This window comes from Loa loa (assembly GCF_000183805.2).
Source record: "Loa loa unplaced genomic scaffold supercont3.18, whole genome shotgun sequence".
In the NCBI taxonomy this organism is placed as follows: Eukaryota; Metazoa; Nematoda; class Chromadorea; order Rhabditida; family Onchocercidae; genus Loa; species Loa loa.
This window is the reverse complement of record NW_018108198.1, coordinates 373,333-389,656: the sequence shown is the minus strand read 5'-3', so window position 1 is coordinate 389,656 and position 16,324 is coordinate 373,333. Positions and strand designations below refer to the sequence as shown.

At 33.4% G+C, this 16,324-nt stretch overlaps 2 protein-coding genes across 2 annotated transcripts; both read right to left on the bottom strand.

Annotated features, from left to right (window-relative positions):
• Nucleotides 1-315: 315 nt before the first annotated feature.
• On the bottom strand, nt 316-2,515 carry LOAG_01358 (hypothetical protein; the record flags this gene model as incomplete). The annotated part of the gene is made up of 6 exons (XM_003136897.1): nt 316-375; nt 844-968; nt 1,245-1,281; nt 1,403-1,516; nt 1,910-2,030; nt 2,490-2,515. 6 exons carry the CDS (start codon nt 2,513-2,515, stop codon nt 316-318), a joined length of 483 nt encoding a protein of 160 aa, XP_003136945.1.
• Nucleotides 2,516-3,936: 1,421 nt separating this feature from the next.
• On the bottom strand, nt 3,937-10,544 carry LOAG_01357 (AGC/RSK/RSK protein kinase; the record flags this gene model as incomplete). The annotated part of the gene is made up of 15 exons (XM_003136896.1): nt 3,937-4,128; nt 4,418-4,676; nt 4,999-5,237; nt 5,437-5,604; nt 6,030-6,104; nt 6,189-6,361; nt 6,556-6,812; nt 6,973-7,043; nt 7,188-7,368; nt 7,865-7,971; nt 8,470-8,549; nt 8,716-8,796; nt 8,987-9,083; nt 9,473-9,670; nt 10,470-10,544. 15 exons carry the CDS (start codon nt 10,542-10,544, stop codon nt 3,937-3,939), a joined length of 2,253 nt encoding a protein of 750 aa, XP_003136944.1.
• Nucleotides 10,545-16,324: the final 5,780 nt, after the last annotated feature.

Here is a 16,324-nt window from a genome sequence, read left to right as displayed (position 1 = left end):
TTCGAATGCTTTTGGATAAAAGGATAAAATGAATGTATATGACGTACAAATCATATCAAGGTAAAATGGTAACTTTACAACAGGATGCATGAATATTGATGAATGCCCATAATTACCAGTAAAAAATTTGATTCGATTGATTGGAAAAACAGTTCAGGATACCTCAGATGTTGATGTTTTAATTTAAAAGCATCAGATAAGAAGTGAAGCATTTCTTAAGCTGAAATTTTTTTTTAGAAAAAAGATAATCTCTTTAGATCAATGCCACCATCACTAAATATGACACCTATCTTTTTCAGGTTTTGAGCAGCCGAGTTAATCTTTATATTTGAATAATGTAGCCAAGGAAACTGCTCCTGTAGGTTTGATCGCTTGCTAAAATTTGTTTTTTAATTTACCCAACGTCTTATTTTCAAGAAAAGATGACAATAAGAATAGTGAAGAATTTTTAAGGCAAATCACCCTCGTTAAATTGTCGACCAAATTCAGTGTTTCAGTAATTTCATCATTATTTTGAAAAAAGTTTCATATGATATTTCCATTCTTTTAAGCACAGCTCTTATTACAAGACAAATTTATTATACATTACCATTTCATAAAAGATCTAATTTGCTGAAGATTTTGATGATAATAATAATAACATCAAATGACTCCAAAGTATCACGATTTGGAACAAATGTATCATAATATCAGCAATGAAGTCTCAAAACATAACTGATAAAAAGGATGATTTGTTGATATTAGCCGTAATGAAACGTATCACGGTGAGGAGTTTCTTTCCACATTTCCAAGGAATAAAAGGGAAGATTCGAATCCCATCAGCTATTGTTTTTAACATCTTACAGGAATAAATAAACCTTTAATAATTTTCTTAGCGGCCGCAACTATATCGAAATACAGACCGCCACCGACCGCTACTAATAACGTATCTAAATTGGAACTTTCCAGGGATTCTATCGCTATTGTTCCTTCAAATTATCATTGAAAAATACAAAGCTACTGGAATCTTCAAAAAATCCTCCAAAACTCGCCTCATTTTAATCAAGAAGTTAAGGATAAAATTATGAGACATATATGGAACTTTATCATTGTCACTAATACCTGTCACTAATCTAATCTAACCAGCAGGAAAACTAGAATATGAAATTTAACGATGAACTGCTCACTTTTTTTCGAAATTGAATGGTAGTTCATCTTCAGCACAAAAGTTTACAAGATATGCTAGCCTGTGTATGTTAACACACTGTCAACCAATCGGACATTTTTTATTGCAAGTTTTCCCTGACTTTGACTGTTTTCAATAAACATTCGAATGTATTTCCCGAATCAATGAAGATTGAAAGATATTCGAAGTTGAAAATATCCAAAGAATTTTTTCCTCATTTGATAAAATGAAACTTACCTCTCCAACCATCACTCTATAGTCATCAAAGGGATCAACCATTTCAATACGTTTGCCACTATCACGAAGATTGTTTCCATAATAATGGTTTCTCCGGTAGTCCGCGGACCACCACTTAAAAATTATATCCCTTCTTTTTTATATTATAATGTCACTCTAAGTTTAGCCAATGAGTTAAAAGTTTTATTAAAGTATATTTTTGAATTAACAGAATTTATTGCTTTCGAACTTTGTGGTTTATGCTATGAATAAAAAAGTTAAAGTGGTTGCTGGTCAAGAAAAAGTTGGGAACCACTACTTTACAGGAACTTTATGCCAATATGTAAACACTAACTTCTTTCAGATTTCCCAGTGATTTTGCTTAACGGAATCATGAAGAATTCAGCAATACATTCTTATTCTCTTCCTACACTATAATAAGAATATATTGAATATATTGCTGATTTTAGAAGAGTGTAATTTTTTAACGCCTGTAATTTCTAGCCTCTCTTTTGGTTAGCAAATTACAATGTTAGCTTTATAATCTTTCACGGTATTAAGTTTTGACACTGGAGCACTGTTCGATGTTACAACTACACACGGGATGCTGTGAATCTTAGCTGCCCAAATTACCACTATTATGAGTAATCTGAAAATAAAAATTTAACTTGAAAGAGATAAATTTTAAGAAGGATCAATAAACATGCAAGTTTTGCTATAGAAAAATTACTCTTAACATTGTAGTAAACCAATATTTTTAAAAGAAATAACGGAAAATGACAAATCACTAATGAAGATTTATTCCCCGGATCACTAACATAATCTTTATCTAGGATAAAAGAAATATAACACAATCCGATTTCTGATTGTGTCATATCAATACACCTGGATACAAATATTACGAAAAAAGTACTCCACAAAGTATAGCATTTAAAAATTCGAAAAATTGAAATACTCCCTATCACCTATTTGCAAGGACTGTTTAGTTTACAAAATGAAATAAGCAAACTTTGGGGGAAAATAAATTATTGAATAGTTCCACCATAAATCTCTTAACTCAGGAAGTCAACAGTTTATCTCTTCACTTGCCAGCACATTCTTAACTTACCTGATTAAATCATTTACGCTCCCCATCAACTACCAACCATCGGTTTTGCTGAAGCTTACGCACTGATTTGGAAATGTTTATCAATGAAACTAGAAAAGTGTGATTAGCTAAATAATGTGCACAATAAGTACAGCATTCAGCACTCCACCTGTTTTGAATGAGCCAGTTTTTTCGCGATGTGTTCACATTTGAAATAAGCTTCCACACCGCACAAGCTATCAATGTAGTTAGATGTCATATGGATGATACCACTGATACGATCCGAAATAGCGTGAACATCTTCAAAAGAAAACATCTCCGAAAAACTGTAAGTCCTCTTGTGAAGTTGACTGAAATGAAGTTGATTAACCGTCGAATGAATGAATAAATAAATTGAATTTTCAACTCTGACAAGTTAACACGCTCATTTTACTTGCCTAAGATTTGAACAAAATCTCATTACTTTATCGTATAAACTAAGCTCTTTTTGAACAACAATAAGTTGAATATAAATAGGGCATACTTCCCAGAATTAACTAAACTGCATCCCTGAAACTATAGAATTGCATCCTGTTGTCAACAAAAAACATTAGAAATAAGGACAGATTAGTCTGCACTTCCATAATATATTAATTTAGGATTATGATTGATTGTTAGAAAAGTATTCACAAACAACATCAATGAAGTCCCTATCAAACCTCAAAATTATTCAAATTATTCATTAATTATCAACTATACAAGATGACACAGACCACTCAAAGAAACAAGACATTATCACAAAGCTTATCATTCGCCAGAAATCGAAATGAATCGAAATGACATAAAACTTTCATTTATTAGTATGAATTCATTTCTTTTCTTTATACTAACCGTTCCTTTTTCTCTCAACAAAAAAACTTGAATTTGGAGTAACAACCTAATAAATTATGGAATTCTAATTCTTACTTAGCTCAAACTATTCATTAGTCTTTATTCCCAAGAATGATATTTCCCATTTTCTGGAACCAGTGATAGTGCATAATTTATCACATGGAAATGATGGAAGCGAAGTAATAAATAAGAACATCATGAGCAATTGATTTACATGATGAGATTAATTGTACACAGTATCATTAAATGATATGCAAATTAAGAATGTGATTTTCTTTAAACAATAGCAAAAAGAAGAACTTGAGGAATGAAATACTGCAAATTTATACACAGTGAACTTAGTTAATGAAATGAATTGTGCAGTTGTCGTTGAAGGAAGAAAAATAAAATAAACATCGCATATTTTATAATTCAACAATTATATCAGTTTTATGCTTATATATTTATTCTTCAGTATACAATATGTGCTATATGGTACAACATAGATGTATCATCAATTATCGATATGGAAAGAATCAGGTAAACATTTCGAAGAATATCAAAGCTGATATGATATTCCAAGTTTTATGATCGAAAAGAAGAAAATAGAACAAACGAGTTAATCAGTTGCAATATTGCATTCATTAGGTAATACAGAGCTAGTAGCTACTTCGATGATATCATCATCACCCATAACACTCTTCATTCGATTCAAACGTCGACGACGTGCAAGGGCGGATTCAATAACAGGTCGTAGTGGAACTAAAGTGGTTGCACTGGTCAGTGCATGATATGTTTTATCTAATGCATCCTAAAAGCAATTAGATTGTCAAATTGTGTACGGTATTACAATCTTCGACAAAAAATCATTCAATCGTAATCAACGACCGTAAATCGTAACTAATGCAATCAAAGATCCAGTATATAAAACTTATTAAAATTTCATTAAAAATTAAAGAAAAAACTGAATGCCTGGAAGTGAAATCCTTTGTTATGTTTAGACAGATTTTCAGCATATTTTGGTCAGTTAGAGTTTTAATTGAATGTGCTGTAAGCCATTTCTTTTTTTTACATTAAACAAATAAAAACTAACAACTGACCATTACTTTGGACGGATCGTTGAAAAAATTTAAACGCATCGTCGATAGTGAATTAAGATGGACAACCCACGGATGAATAAGGATTTGCTTGGCTGAGAGACGTTTGGATGGATCAGCATGTAAAAGATGTCGGACAAGATCCTTTGCCTGTTCCGAAATATTTGTCCAAGTTTGACCATTCAACGAATATTTCCCCTGACCAACACGTTTCAAGATTTTTTGTGGCGAATCATTTTCACTCGTTGCAAATGGTGCTTCGCTGAAATTGAGTCAATCTGATTCGAAAATAGAATTTTCCAATAGTTTCCCTTCTCCTAACTCTGCAAATTTCAAATACTTGTTCATAGAAAAAAAGAATTAGTGTTAAAAACTCACTTTTTTTTTAAACAGATTTCTTAGCTCTACTTCCAGTTGAATATTTTACCCATCACTGAAGTTACAACTTTCCAGTGTCTTCAAAAGTGAACTAATGACAGGTGAAAGCGACTACTTTAAACCATTTTTTAAATTAAAGAAGTGGCCGATAGTTGGAATCATCGATGGAGGAATCTTCCCACAGAAATCAAATATATGAGACATACCCACTAAGCATAGTAAAAAGTAGTACTCCAAGTGACCAAATATCACAACTCATATCATATCCTTGCTTTTTCAGGATTTCTGGTGCAACAAACTGAGCCGTATAACATGGGGTCATCAGTAAACCATTCTCAGCACGTAACTGTTTCGCAAATCCGAAGTCGATTATCCTGATGGAGTCCGGATCAGCCGTCTTCGATGCATACATTATGTTGGATGGTTTTAAATCACGATGCACCACCTGAAAAGCAGATATAGTCTTTGTCGACCCGAATTTTACTCAAAAATTTCATCATGTTCTAACTTGAAAAATGTAAAACTTAAAACTGAATTCTCAGCTTATGAACAAAATTGTATTACATTAACAGCATAGCAAATAAGTGAGCATGAATCGTTCTGAATATTTCATTCCAGGTAAGATTACGGAAACCCAAACTGACCTGATTTGAATGCAAATAGTTGATAGCATTGGCAAGTCTTAACATCACAGCAGCGCTTTCCCTTTCCGAGAAATGCTTCAAGGTCATAATTCTGCTTAACAGTTCACCACCTCTGCACATCTCTTCTACCAAATAAACATTTGCGCTATCCTCATAGACGGCATATAGCTTGACAATATTCAGGTGATGCGAGTAACGCCTTAGAATGTCCACTTCCTCCACTGCGTCCCGTCTGCTTTTGTCAATTATCCAAAAAAAAAAGGAAAACAAGCTTTTTACTTTATGGAATGCAAAAAACTTTATTTTGATTTTACTTCACAACTTATCTATATATCCGGAAAAGATTACGAATGAATTTCAATAATTAAACTTTATCACTTCATTGATATTTAGGCAAAATTTGGTGATTTATTTGGATATGGTTAGATAAGATAAACTATTTTATCTCACGCATTACCACGAACTCTCTCTAATAATGAGTTAATTGTAAATAAACTTAACCTTTAAACACGACTTTACTTTTTACAACAGCGATATAAAAATTAAAATTGAATTTCAAATAAAATTCTGAGCAAAATAAAGTTGAAATGTACCTTTACGGCAAATTCAGCACCTGATTTCTTATGCACGCACCTTTTACACACTGAAAATGAGCCAACTCCAAGATTCTGCAAAATGTTTAATATTTCAATTTGGTCATATTGAAATATCGGTTCGAATTATATCATTCTTCAGCAAAGCCATTTACTAACCTCAGCGAAGTTGTATTCATCGAAAATATATGTTTTCTCGGCTCCCTGAAGATGCGAAGCGATGACACTGACGGATAAACTTGGCTTATCATTAGACAGAATGGAGGGAGCAACGTAACTGAAGCCACGAAATAATTCGTGAGCAGTAGCGGAAGGTGGTAAGGCAGGTGAGTCTGCAAGAGTTATTGTTGATTCTTCCTTAGCCTGACTTTTGAATGAAACATTTCACCATAAATATCGCAGTATCCTAAGCCAAGAATATAAATCGCACTAGAACAATTTGTGTCGAACATGTGGACAAAGCTTAGATGATCAGAAAAGCTGTGTACGTTTGAGACATTCTCAGAAGTGCATCAGGAAAACTAACCATGAGGTGTTTTTTTCGTGAATTCCGGATCAAAACAACGTGTATGATTACTTGGTGTACACAACGGTTTGAATGGTGGCTCAACTTCTCGTCTGTACAATTTGTCCCAGTTGATTGTATCAAAAAATGGATGCGATTTAATCTGTTTCACATCATCAGTTGAACAGCCTAAACGATTTGCCGGATTGCGTTTGAAGAGAGCCTTTAATAAATGTTGAGCTCCAGCTGATAATGATTGTGGCATTGCTAATTTTGCCCTGCAAATCATTTTTCTTTTTTTTTTTTAAAGGATAAACAAATAATGGAGCGTGTCATATTAGATAATCAATGGTTGAACTGACTCTTCATTAAATAGATTAAATGCCTTTTTAAATCCTAAAGTTTTCTAAAATATCTATTTGCAGAAACAAATTTCACCTTAAAATCATTGACATCGTTTCCCTACGGCTATTACCATGGAATGGAAGATCGCCAGTTAGCATTTCATACTAAAAATGGAATTGGTTCATTTGAATAAATATATCATCTACAACAAATTGCTAATAAATACGAATTTATAAAGACTCTCCATGGATGTTTTGAGAGTAATATAAACTATTAGATATGAATTTTAATTGGATTATATACGTTACCATGAGAACACCAAAACTCCACCAATCGGCAGCAACTGTATGTCCATGTCGATTAACTACTTCTGGTGCCATATATTCCACAGTACCACAAAAACTAAATGTTTTCCCGTTTTTTTCAACAGATTCTTTCGATAATCCGAAATCCGTAAGATTGATATGTCCCTCAGCATCCAACAGAACGCTAAAAACGTGTAATCTATCATGAAAGAGTTGTGAAAATTAAAAAAAATAAATAAATAAAAGACGAAAATTGGATACTGAACAAAAATGTCCGAAATTGTTGAGTGGAAAGAATGCTTCGAGAACTTCTACCGTTAGTAAATAAATCTTTCTTCATTACATGGGCGGATAAGTAAGATTTGTAAATGACTCCATGAGACAATTCTAGTGCTCTTTTGCAACACATAAATTTGTCATCCACCTGTTCTCATTAATAGCTGTCACCCTGGACGATCTCAACGAAACCAAAACTACAGTTCATTTAAGGCACAAAACATTTAATTTCTAAGTAATATTCATCGGAGATCAAGAATTAACAGAGTGAACTTTTGAGAGCTAAAAGAAACTATTAGAATTTATTTTGCAATGAAAATGCTTTAAATAAAAACATACCAGAAGCATTCAAGACGACTTTTTTTGCCGGAATTTTCAAAGCTGAAAATAGTTCATCAACTTACTTTTCCGGTTTCAAATCCCTGTATGCAATACCTAAGGAATGCAAATGTCCAAGAGCTAAAGCAATCTCGGCTAGGTAGAATTTGACATCATCTTCGGTGAACATTATCTGAAGAATAAATTTCCTTGAATGAATAGAGCCGAAAGAGGAAGAATTCGAGCATGACAAACAAGAAAGTTTACAGAGCAAAATAAGTGTAGGAAGAGTATAAGAGAAAGAGCAAGTTTATAAATCATCGAAAGAGATAAAGTGACAGTTTAATCCCGTTGTAATGAATAAAATTGAAAGAGTCAATTGTTCTTTTCATTCTTATCAATTTATCAGAGTTTTCCTCTGATAGTGCAATCAAATGCTGGACGCAGCCTTAATACGTTCATGATATGATCATGTTGGCCAATAAATTATTCCGTTTAATCTATTATGCATCATTAAAAATAATCTATCATTGGAAAAATTTTAAGGTTAATAGAAAAGAAAACGAATTTTGATTCAAAGAAGCAATAATCGAATAAAGTTCTTTCCAGAAAAGAACAGGAACATGAACATTTATGCAATACGATTAAGTTGAAATCAAGGGAAGCAGAGATAATAAATGAAAATACTAACTTCTTTAGATAAGCGATTAAAAAGATCTCCGCCAGGTAGGAAATCAAGGATGAGGTACAATTTTCCTTCGGTTTGAAATGCTGCAATTAAAAGGCCAGATTCAATCAAGTATTTTATCTATTTCCTGGAAGTAATTTAAGGAAAGACAAGAAAGGACGGCTATTTCTGTTACCGACTTGACTTTAATTCTTTCTTTAGAAGAACTTTACAATGCAATTTTACGATGATCAAACTTTTTTTCTTTACCGTAATGAAGTCGAACAATGAATGGATGACGAAATCGAGCCAAGATATCTCGTTCCGCTTTCGTACGATATCGGTCACGAACTATGACAAACGTCAATAGTTTCAGTTTAAAACTAATCAGGAATTTCTGAAGCTATATTACTGTTCACTTTCCGTGCATCTCAATATGTTGTACTCATTTGAATGATATTCATCGAATTCTCACTATTGTTCAAATCTATATATTGTTAGCAGAAAAGATATCAATTCACAAAAAAAAAGGAAAAAATACCTTTCAGAGTAGCTTTCTTCAGAATTTTCATAGCAAACAATTGTCCAGTATCACGTCCACGTGTTTTTTTCACAAGCAATACTTTGCCAAATGAACCCTCAAAGATGTGCACAGAGAAACAACTGTATGTATCAGGGCTTTAGATGTCAACTATCAAGTTGTTCTGTTCTACTAATCTGTCTGTAAGGCGGGATAATCGAATCTCTATCTATCCACAGAGAACAATGTCCTTCCCTCGGTCCAGAGCTATGATGGACCTTGCACTGTCACTGCTTATTTGAACACACAACGAGACAGAAGGAGAACGCATGATAAGACAAGCATGTCCGGGTGGAATTTCGATCGGTCGAAGTACTATTTATTTCATGAAAGATTACGATAAAATCTAAGAGCAATCAATTAATCAATTATTTCAAATATCTTAAAGATAAATAGTAAAGAATTGATTAGCGGCATACGTTTATCTTCATAAAAATGCAAACTTACTTGCCCAATCATAGATAATAGTTCAAACTGTGATGGGTCTGCTTTTTCACCTTTTTTCGCAATTTCGGTAATCTCAATTTCGGATATCATGGCTGCTTCTTTTGTTGTGGCGGTATTGGTAATATTGGCGCTACTAGCAGTAGCAATGTTACTTATTATTGACAACGACACATCTGAATCGTTTTTCGGTGAATAATGCTGCAAAATTTGCTTTGATACATAAAGAGTAGCTTGTAGGTAATCCATATTTGGGCTAGATTAGTTTACTATTCGTTAATTATGCAGTAATCAATAAATGAAAGTGTATAATATGGAATGAACGATAATTAGACATTAATTTAATATTAATTTAACTATTCTCAATATATAAATAAAAAATAGAGTGGTAGGATGTAACTTTCTATCGCTTAATTTAGCTAATTTTCAAATAGTTGAATATACTGATCAAATGCATTTAATGACGTCCATCTTCAAACTACCCAAACCTCTGTAGTGGACACGACATTTCCTGTCCAACAAGTGTTTGCATAGAAACTTGCAATAGTTTAGAATGTATATCAATCATAATGTATAGGAATATAAATTCAAATAGCTTAGCCCTTCAAATTATATCAACCTTTTCATCACAGTTAATTAAACTAACAGTCCAATCGGTACCGTTTGGTGAATCGGTATTGTTTAACAAGTAATGTCCTAGTGATAGTAATATTAGATAACAGAAAGAATTGAAAATATAGAAAACATAGGAACCCAGTTGAATCATCAAATCTGAACATGGGTTTTTGCTATCTTCACTGTTTACGATCTTGCTGGGACACACATATTTCAACATTACTTAATGTTCTATCCACATCATATCGAGAATGGATATTGTATCATGTCAGACAGATGTTTAAATCAAGGGAGATTATTGAAATCGTAAACAAATTCTGCGAGCTTTGCAAAAAAAGCTCTAAATTGTTTTGAAATAATTTATTTTGCAAGAACTTGAACTTACATCTTCAGTTTTATTTGTGTTACGTAGAAGGTTGTCATTGTCCCAAAGAACATCGCACTGTGGAGCTAATGGCATGTCCCAATAGAACTGATTTTTTTCTTCTGTCTCAAAGTTCTCGATTCTACAAATTGCTCGAAAATAAAGTCAAGCAGATATTACTAAAAAAGTGCGAATTTTCGAGAGACAGGCAGAGGGTCATAGATGACGTAAATTTGAGATAGCAGAATAGGAGTAAAATCTCACCGGAAAACGAATCATCTAACGATACAAATCTTTTTATTTGTGATGCAATAAAACTGACTCATCCACTTATCCAAATATTGGTGACAAAGAGACTGCAAATTTAACTAATAGCATGAATTTTTCAAGAAACATCAACAATGATTTTGCAAAATGGTTTAAAGGACGGATACACGAAGTATATGTGAAGAGTGGCACTCAGATTGATGTAAATTTTGAAATAATGGAGTAATAAAAGGTCTCTATCACTTCTCTGCGAAGCAAAACTATTAATTCTTTTGGTACGGAAGGGAAGGAAGGAGAATAAGCACGTTGTCTTTCTGAAATTCGAATATATCTAAAATAATTCACTTATTTTATTGGAAATTCTCCTTAACTTTGAAATGATTCATTGCATAGGTTATTTCTTCTAAAAGCACCATACAATAAATGGTCATAAAATTAAACTTTTTTGTATCATTTCGATAAAAACCTAATTCGACAATGCATCTATCTGTTTTAAACATATCGTTATCAAATTAGGAATTATCCACCATTTGAGAGAGAAATTATCATCCATAATTCAATTCAAGTAAATCTTCCAAAAATTATTCACGGAAATCTCTCTATCTTCATACAAAGAAAAGTTAGTTTTCACTCTAGTTCAGTAAATGGTTGTTGGTTGTTTCACTTTTATAATTTCTTTGAAGAAACTATAAATATTTAAAAAACAAAAGGGGAAATCTTCAGTGGACTAGAAACATTTTAATTACTAACGAAACATGAAGACAATGCAGTTAAAAGAAAAAAAAAGTGGATGACGTGCAAATGAAATGGTAAATCTTCGGATCACAAAGTTATAGCTTATTAAAAATCTTTCATCTGAAATTTTAACTAGCTCGAAAGAACTGTAATGGTACCAAGCTTTCTTCTGCAAGGTGTTATTTCAATTTCACATGTCCTGCGACTTATGAATCCCAATAAACAATGTAAAACATGAAAACCTAGTTCTATCAACTTTAATCGCTAAATTTTTCATTGCTAATGGAAGTGCTTAAAAAATTAAAATAGAAGCTAGCAAATGCAAATTAAAATACGGGAGAAAAGTAACAAGTAAATTTACTACCTTATAACTTCTTCAGGGTTATTTATCTTCTTGAGGCGAGGAAAAGTGAGCAGTTTCAAATTTTCATCGACTTTTAATCAACTTCTTGAATGAAAATTGCATTCAAATTACGAATCAGTCTGCAGTCGCGAATGTCTCCTGCATATCACAATGTCCTGAAACATACTGAATCGGTGAAATGAGATTAAAATTTTCATCAAGCAATATTGCCAAAGACATTAGGACGTTTCGGATTACAATGTATTTTCAAAAAATTAAAATTTGCGTATACATAATTAAATATGTGATCATCAACCCAATACTAGCCGTTACTACTATCATCAAGCCATTACTGAAGATATGACAGTTAGAGAGATAATTTTTGGCCTAAAATGTCCAGTTAATTACATTTTAGTTAATTTCGGTCCTAGGTTACTGCTACCACTTTATGATTTAAGAAAAATTTCAAACCCAACAAAACTTTCGGTGAAAAAGGAATGAATCCTCCGGGCTGCAATACCGGAATTTCAATTTCAAAATGATGCATAACCAAAATATTTTTAAACATCACAAAACTGTCATTATACGATTATTGACAACGGTCAAAAGAGAAATGACCTCCGATAGTATCTCCGGTTTTTTTGATGCAAAATAAGAAGAAACTATTCATGTTCGCTAACAGTATGAATATTCCATTTAGCGTATAGTAAGTTGTCAGTGTTTTAATATTCCAGCCTTAGTCATCCCACGGCCTGAATAATGTCAATCCCTTGGCCTTCGAAGAATATATTTGTCCCCACGTAACAATATGATCAAACAGTGCCAAATTCGAAACTGTAATTAGAGAGGAAGGTGAACATCGATATTTCATGCTTTAATTGTTATTCTTGACAACGTTATCAGCACTGTCTTCTCCTTCCTCTTATTTCACTATATTTATATTTATTACGGAAACTGGTTCATAAGGAGAGAGAAGACATTTGAGGGCAGCAATCGGCCGCCAGTCAGCGGTCCACTGCTAGTTGTGACAGCTGCCATCATAACCGTCTAAATACGTTTAACTTTTATATAGCAATGATGTCAACCCTTAACATTTCAAAGGTAACGCTATTTCTTTGCAGCTTGTTCTTTCCGACTTCTTCACTAAATAATTGTTTTGTTAAGCTATTAACCCACGACGACAGAGATACGAACTTATGTACACATAGCACTCCTTCGTCACACCCATTATGCGTGACACTTACAGCAAAATCTGTTGGACATAGGTTCTGGGTAAGATGGGAAAGTTAGATGTAAAACAGAACATGGCCTGATGGAAGGTCGTAGAATGGATACAAAAGTTAAAGTGAAATTTGAAAAAAAGAAAATAACTTGTCGATTGATATTTGAGGAAAAGATTTTTAGGACACAGATGGCTAGGTCAGTACTGGCTCATTCGAAACACCGAACATTTTGTAGAGTTGGATGACAACTAATTTGGATATGAAGAGGAAGGTGGTGGAGAGATAAATGTAAATTACCATTAATTGATATGATAAAAAAAGGTAAGCCGGCCAACATCTATTACGTTAGCATAAACCTTAATAATAAGAAGAAAGCATTCTGACGTCATTTATTCCAATCTAGACGTAATCTTTGATAATAACATCAGTTGCATTTCGATAAGTGTGATAGATAGATAGAATATTTAAGTCACATAAAAAAGTCAACAGACTAATTAAGAAAAGTTCCTTCGCTTTTGGCTACACGTAGAATCAATCATTCGTTAGATTCTTAGTGTCTCATTGCAATGAGGACTGAAGTGAGGAGATATTTCTTTGCATGCCTCATATAAATGACGAAAATATGCCATCCAGAATCAGCAGTTCGAACCATTCATCAATCTGATCATTGAAGGGTTGAACAGAATCATTTTATTCCGATGGTTTCATAAAGAGGAAGAGGCACTTAATTGAATGCGATGTGCTTAAGGTGAGTGGATGGAGGAGCCTTTGGGAAATGACTTGTGGAGGTGGACGAGGTGGTATTGTAACCAGACCACTAAATTAATTGGTTTGGAATGTCGAACTACCTCTAAGTAAGAGGGATGAAAAGAGCAAATCCAAATGTGCAAAATACCAAAACGACAAACGCACTTACGGAGTTGAGCTGTTAAATAAACAATGATGAAGAGGAAAAACCGGGTTAGTTATGGAACAGTGGTAATAAACAGGATAAGGTAAAGTAGAAAGGGCAAATGAGACATGGGTAGCAGCTGTGAGATACCAAGAGCGGAGAGTATGAGAAAGAAATTTGGAATTAAGAGATATTTATATCGAAGAATGATTTGATCAGTGTGATAATGATGACAATCCTTCCAATGAGAATTATTCTTCTATTGACAAAAGCATTAACCCCGCAGCAATATACAAATACATACATATCCCACTGCAATATCTGGACGAAATGACACAGTAGAGATAGAACAGCCTAATCAGTTGTGACCCGATTAAACAGAATGTCTTAGATGGATGGCATTGCAGAATCGAAAGACATATTACTTGCAATTGAATGTTTTCAGCAATCCTGCTATGGTTAGCGAAAAATTTCCACTCTAAACCTCTTCAAATATTTCATTATTCTGAATTCGGAAATGCAATCAGCTGTGGAACGCTTGGCTCTTGGTTTGCTTAGTGCATCTCTTTCATTTTAGAAAAGTGTCAAAATGCCCTATGAGACGACAATGGATAGATAGCAGAATTCGTTTTGGAATCCAAGCCAGCTTTATTATATACATAGAACACCCATACACATACACACACATATCTACGCGCGCACGTGTCTTTCAATTTATGCTTGCAGGTTGCCGACATTAAACTGACACTCATCCGACATTTGTTCCCAACTTATGTAATTAATCGGACATAGAACAATCGACCTGAAGAAAGACCCGACTAATTATTACTCACTAAAAAAACTTCCATTTAAAAACCGAGCCCACAACCATTTCTCAAATGCGGTAAGATCAAAGATCGAATGCATTATGCTAACATTTTAAACAGACGAAATTTCGATGTTTTCATCACTTTCGGAAATATTCAAAGGCATGCGGCGGAAACCAAATCAAAGAACCAAGATCTGAGACTGCTGTGCTTTCATCAAAATCCGCTTTAAATATAATTATTGTTTCTAGTAGGATACCCTCCGAGGTAACACTTTACCGGAATTTGTAAAGTACGATTTCGCTTTTTTTTTTTCAATACATTTTGACATGAAGCAAAGCGGTCCATCAGAAAGTCTTGTAAATTGAAAACACTTCATGAATCCTCATAACTTGTATGCGACAATCCTTAGCCTCAGCTGAAAGATTAGAACGGAAAAAGTTTAAGATGAAATCGGCACCTTTTTTTTGAACGAAGACTATTGTGTTATTATCACTGTACGACAATGCCATGGAAAGAATTTTGCACATTTTAAATACATAAAAAAAAGAAGAAAAAAACCAGTGAGAAACATTTACAACTTGATAATTAAAACACCTGCATCCTAAGCGGCTTCCAACTTAGAGTCTTCATTTAGTCTTCTTGAAAAAACAACTGGAGAAGGATGCCATAATTAAATGAAAAATCGCAAGATGAAATTCCCTTTGAAAGATTGCATGAATGCAATTGAAGTTCGGACCAATTAGCTAAAATAGTCTTCCAGTCTGGTAAGCATTCAAACAATTCTATGTAAAAAAGAGGGTGAACAACAATAATCGAGTGTGACATTCTGATAGTAATAGCGTTTCAAATGGTGGCACAGTTGCTGAAAGTATGAAGTAGTGCAAGTAATTCATATTTAGTAAAAGTGGAAAAAGCATCTTTAAAAAAAGTAACAAACAGTACGAAAATGGTGAAACCCACAGAATCACTTTCAGGTAATCAAATTCTCAACTTCTTGCTTCAATTTCAATCTTCCGGAATATTCTCCAATCTCAAATTTCAGCTGTATTCCGGATCTTTTTCCTGCTTATTTCCAAAATGATAGGGATAAACGGTTGTCCAAAGATGTAAAAAATTTTGTTACTTTCACTATAAAAAGTGCTGAAAGCATTGAGAAATGGAGTAAAAATGTAACGGTAGCTGAATTATTTTGAACATGGAAGTGCAAAAGGATGAGAACGGATATATTGGGGAAACGAGAGAAGGGAATGAAATTTTTGAAAGATTCTGGATGAGGCAGCAAAATGAGAATAGATATTAAATAAACGCTGATAGACGATATGATTTATCATGCAAGCGCCATGACACATAATTGTCAGGAAGGACATGGAGACACGTCGTGGTATACAAGCAAATGCAACAATAACAACAATTAAAGATTTGATAAAGCTTAAATTACTGGTGATTTGATCGATGATGTAGTACTGTTTAAGAGAAGGTAGTGCTAAGAATTGTTGCTAAGTTCGGAAAATTGAGTGAGAAACAAAAAATTCGATAGTAAACACTCTATACAACACGAAAATATTGCAAGGAATGTGACATTAAAACAATTATGACAGCAAATCAAA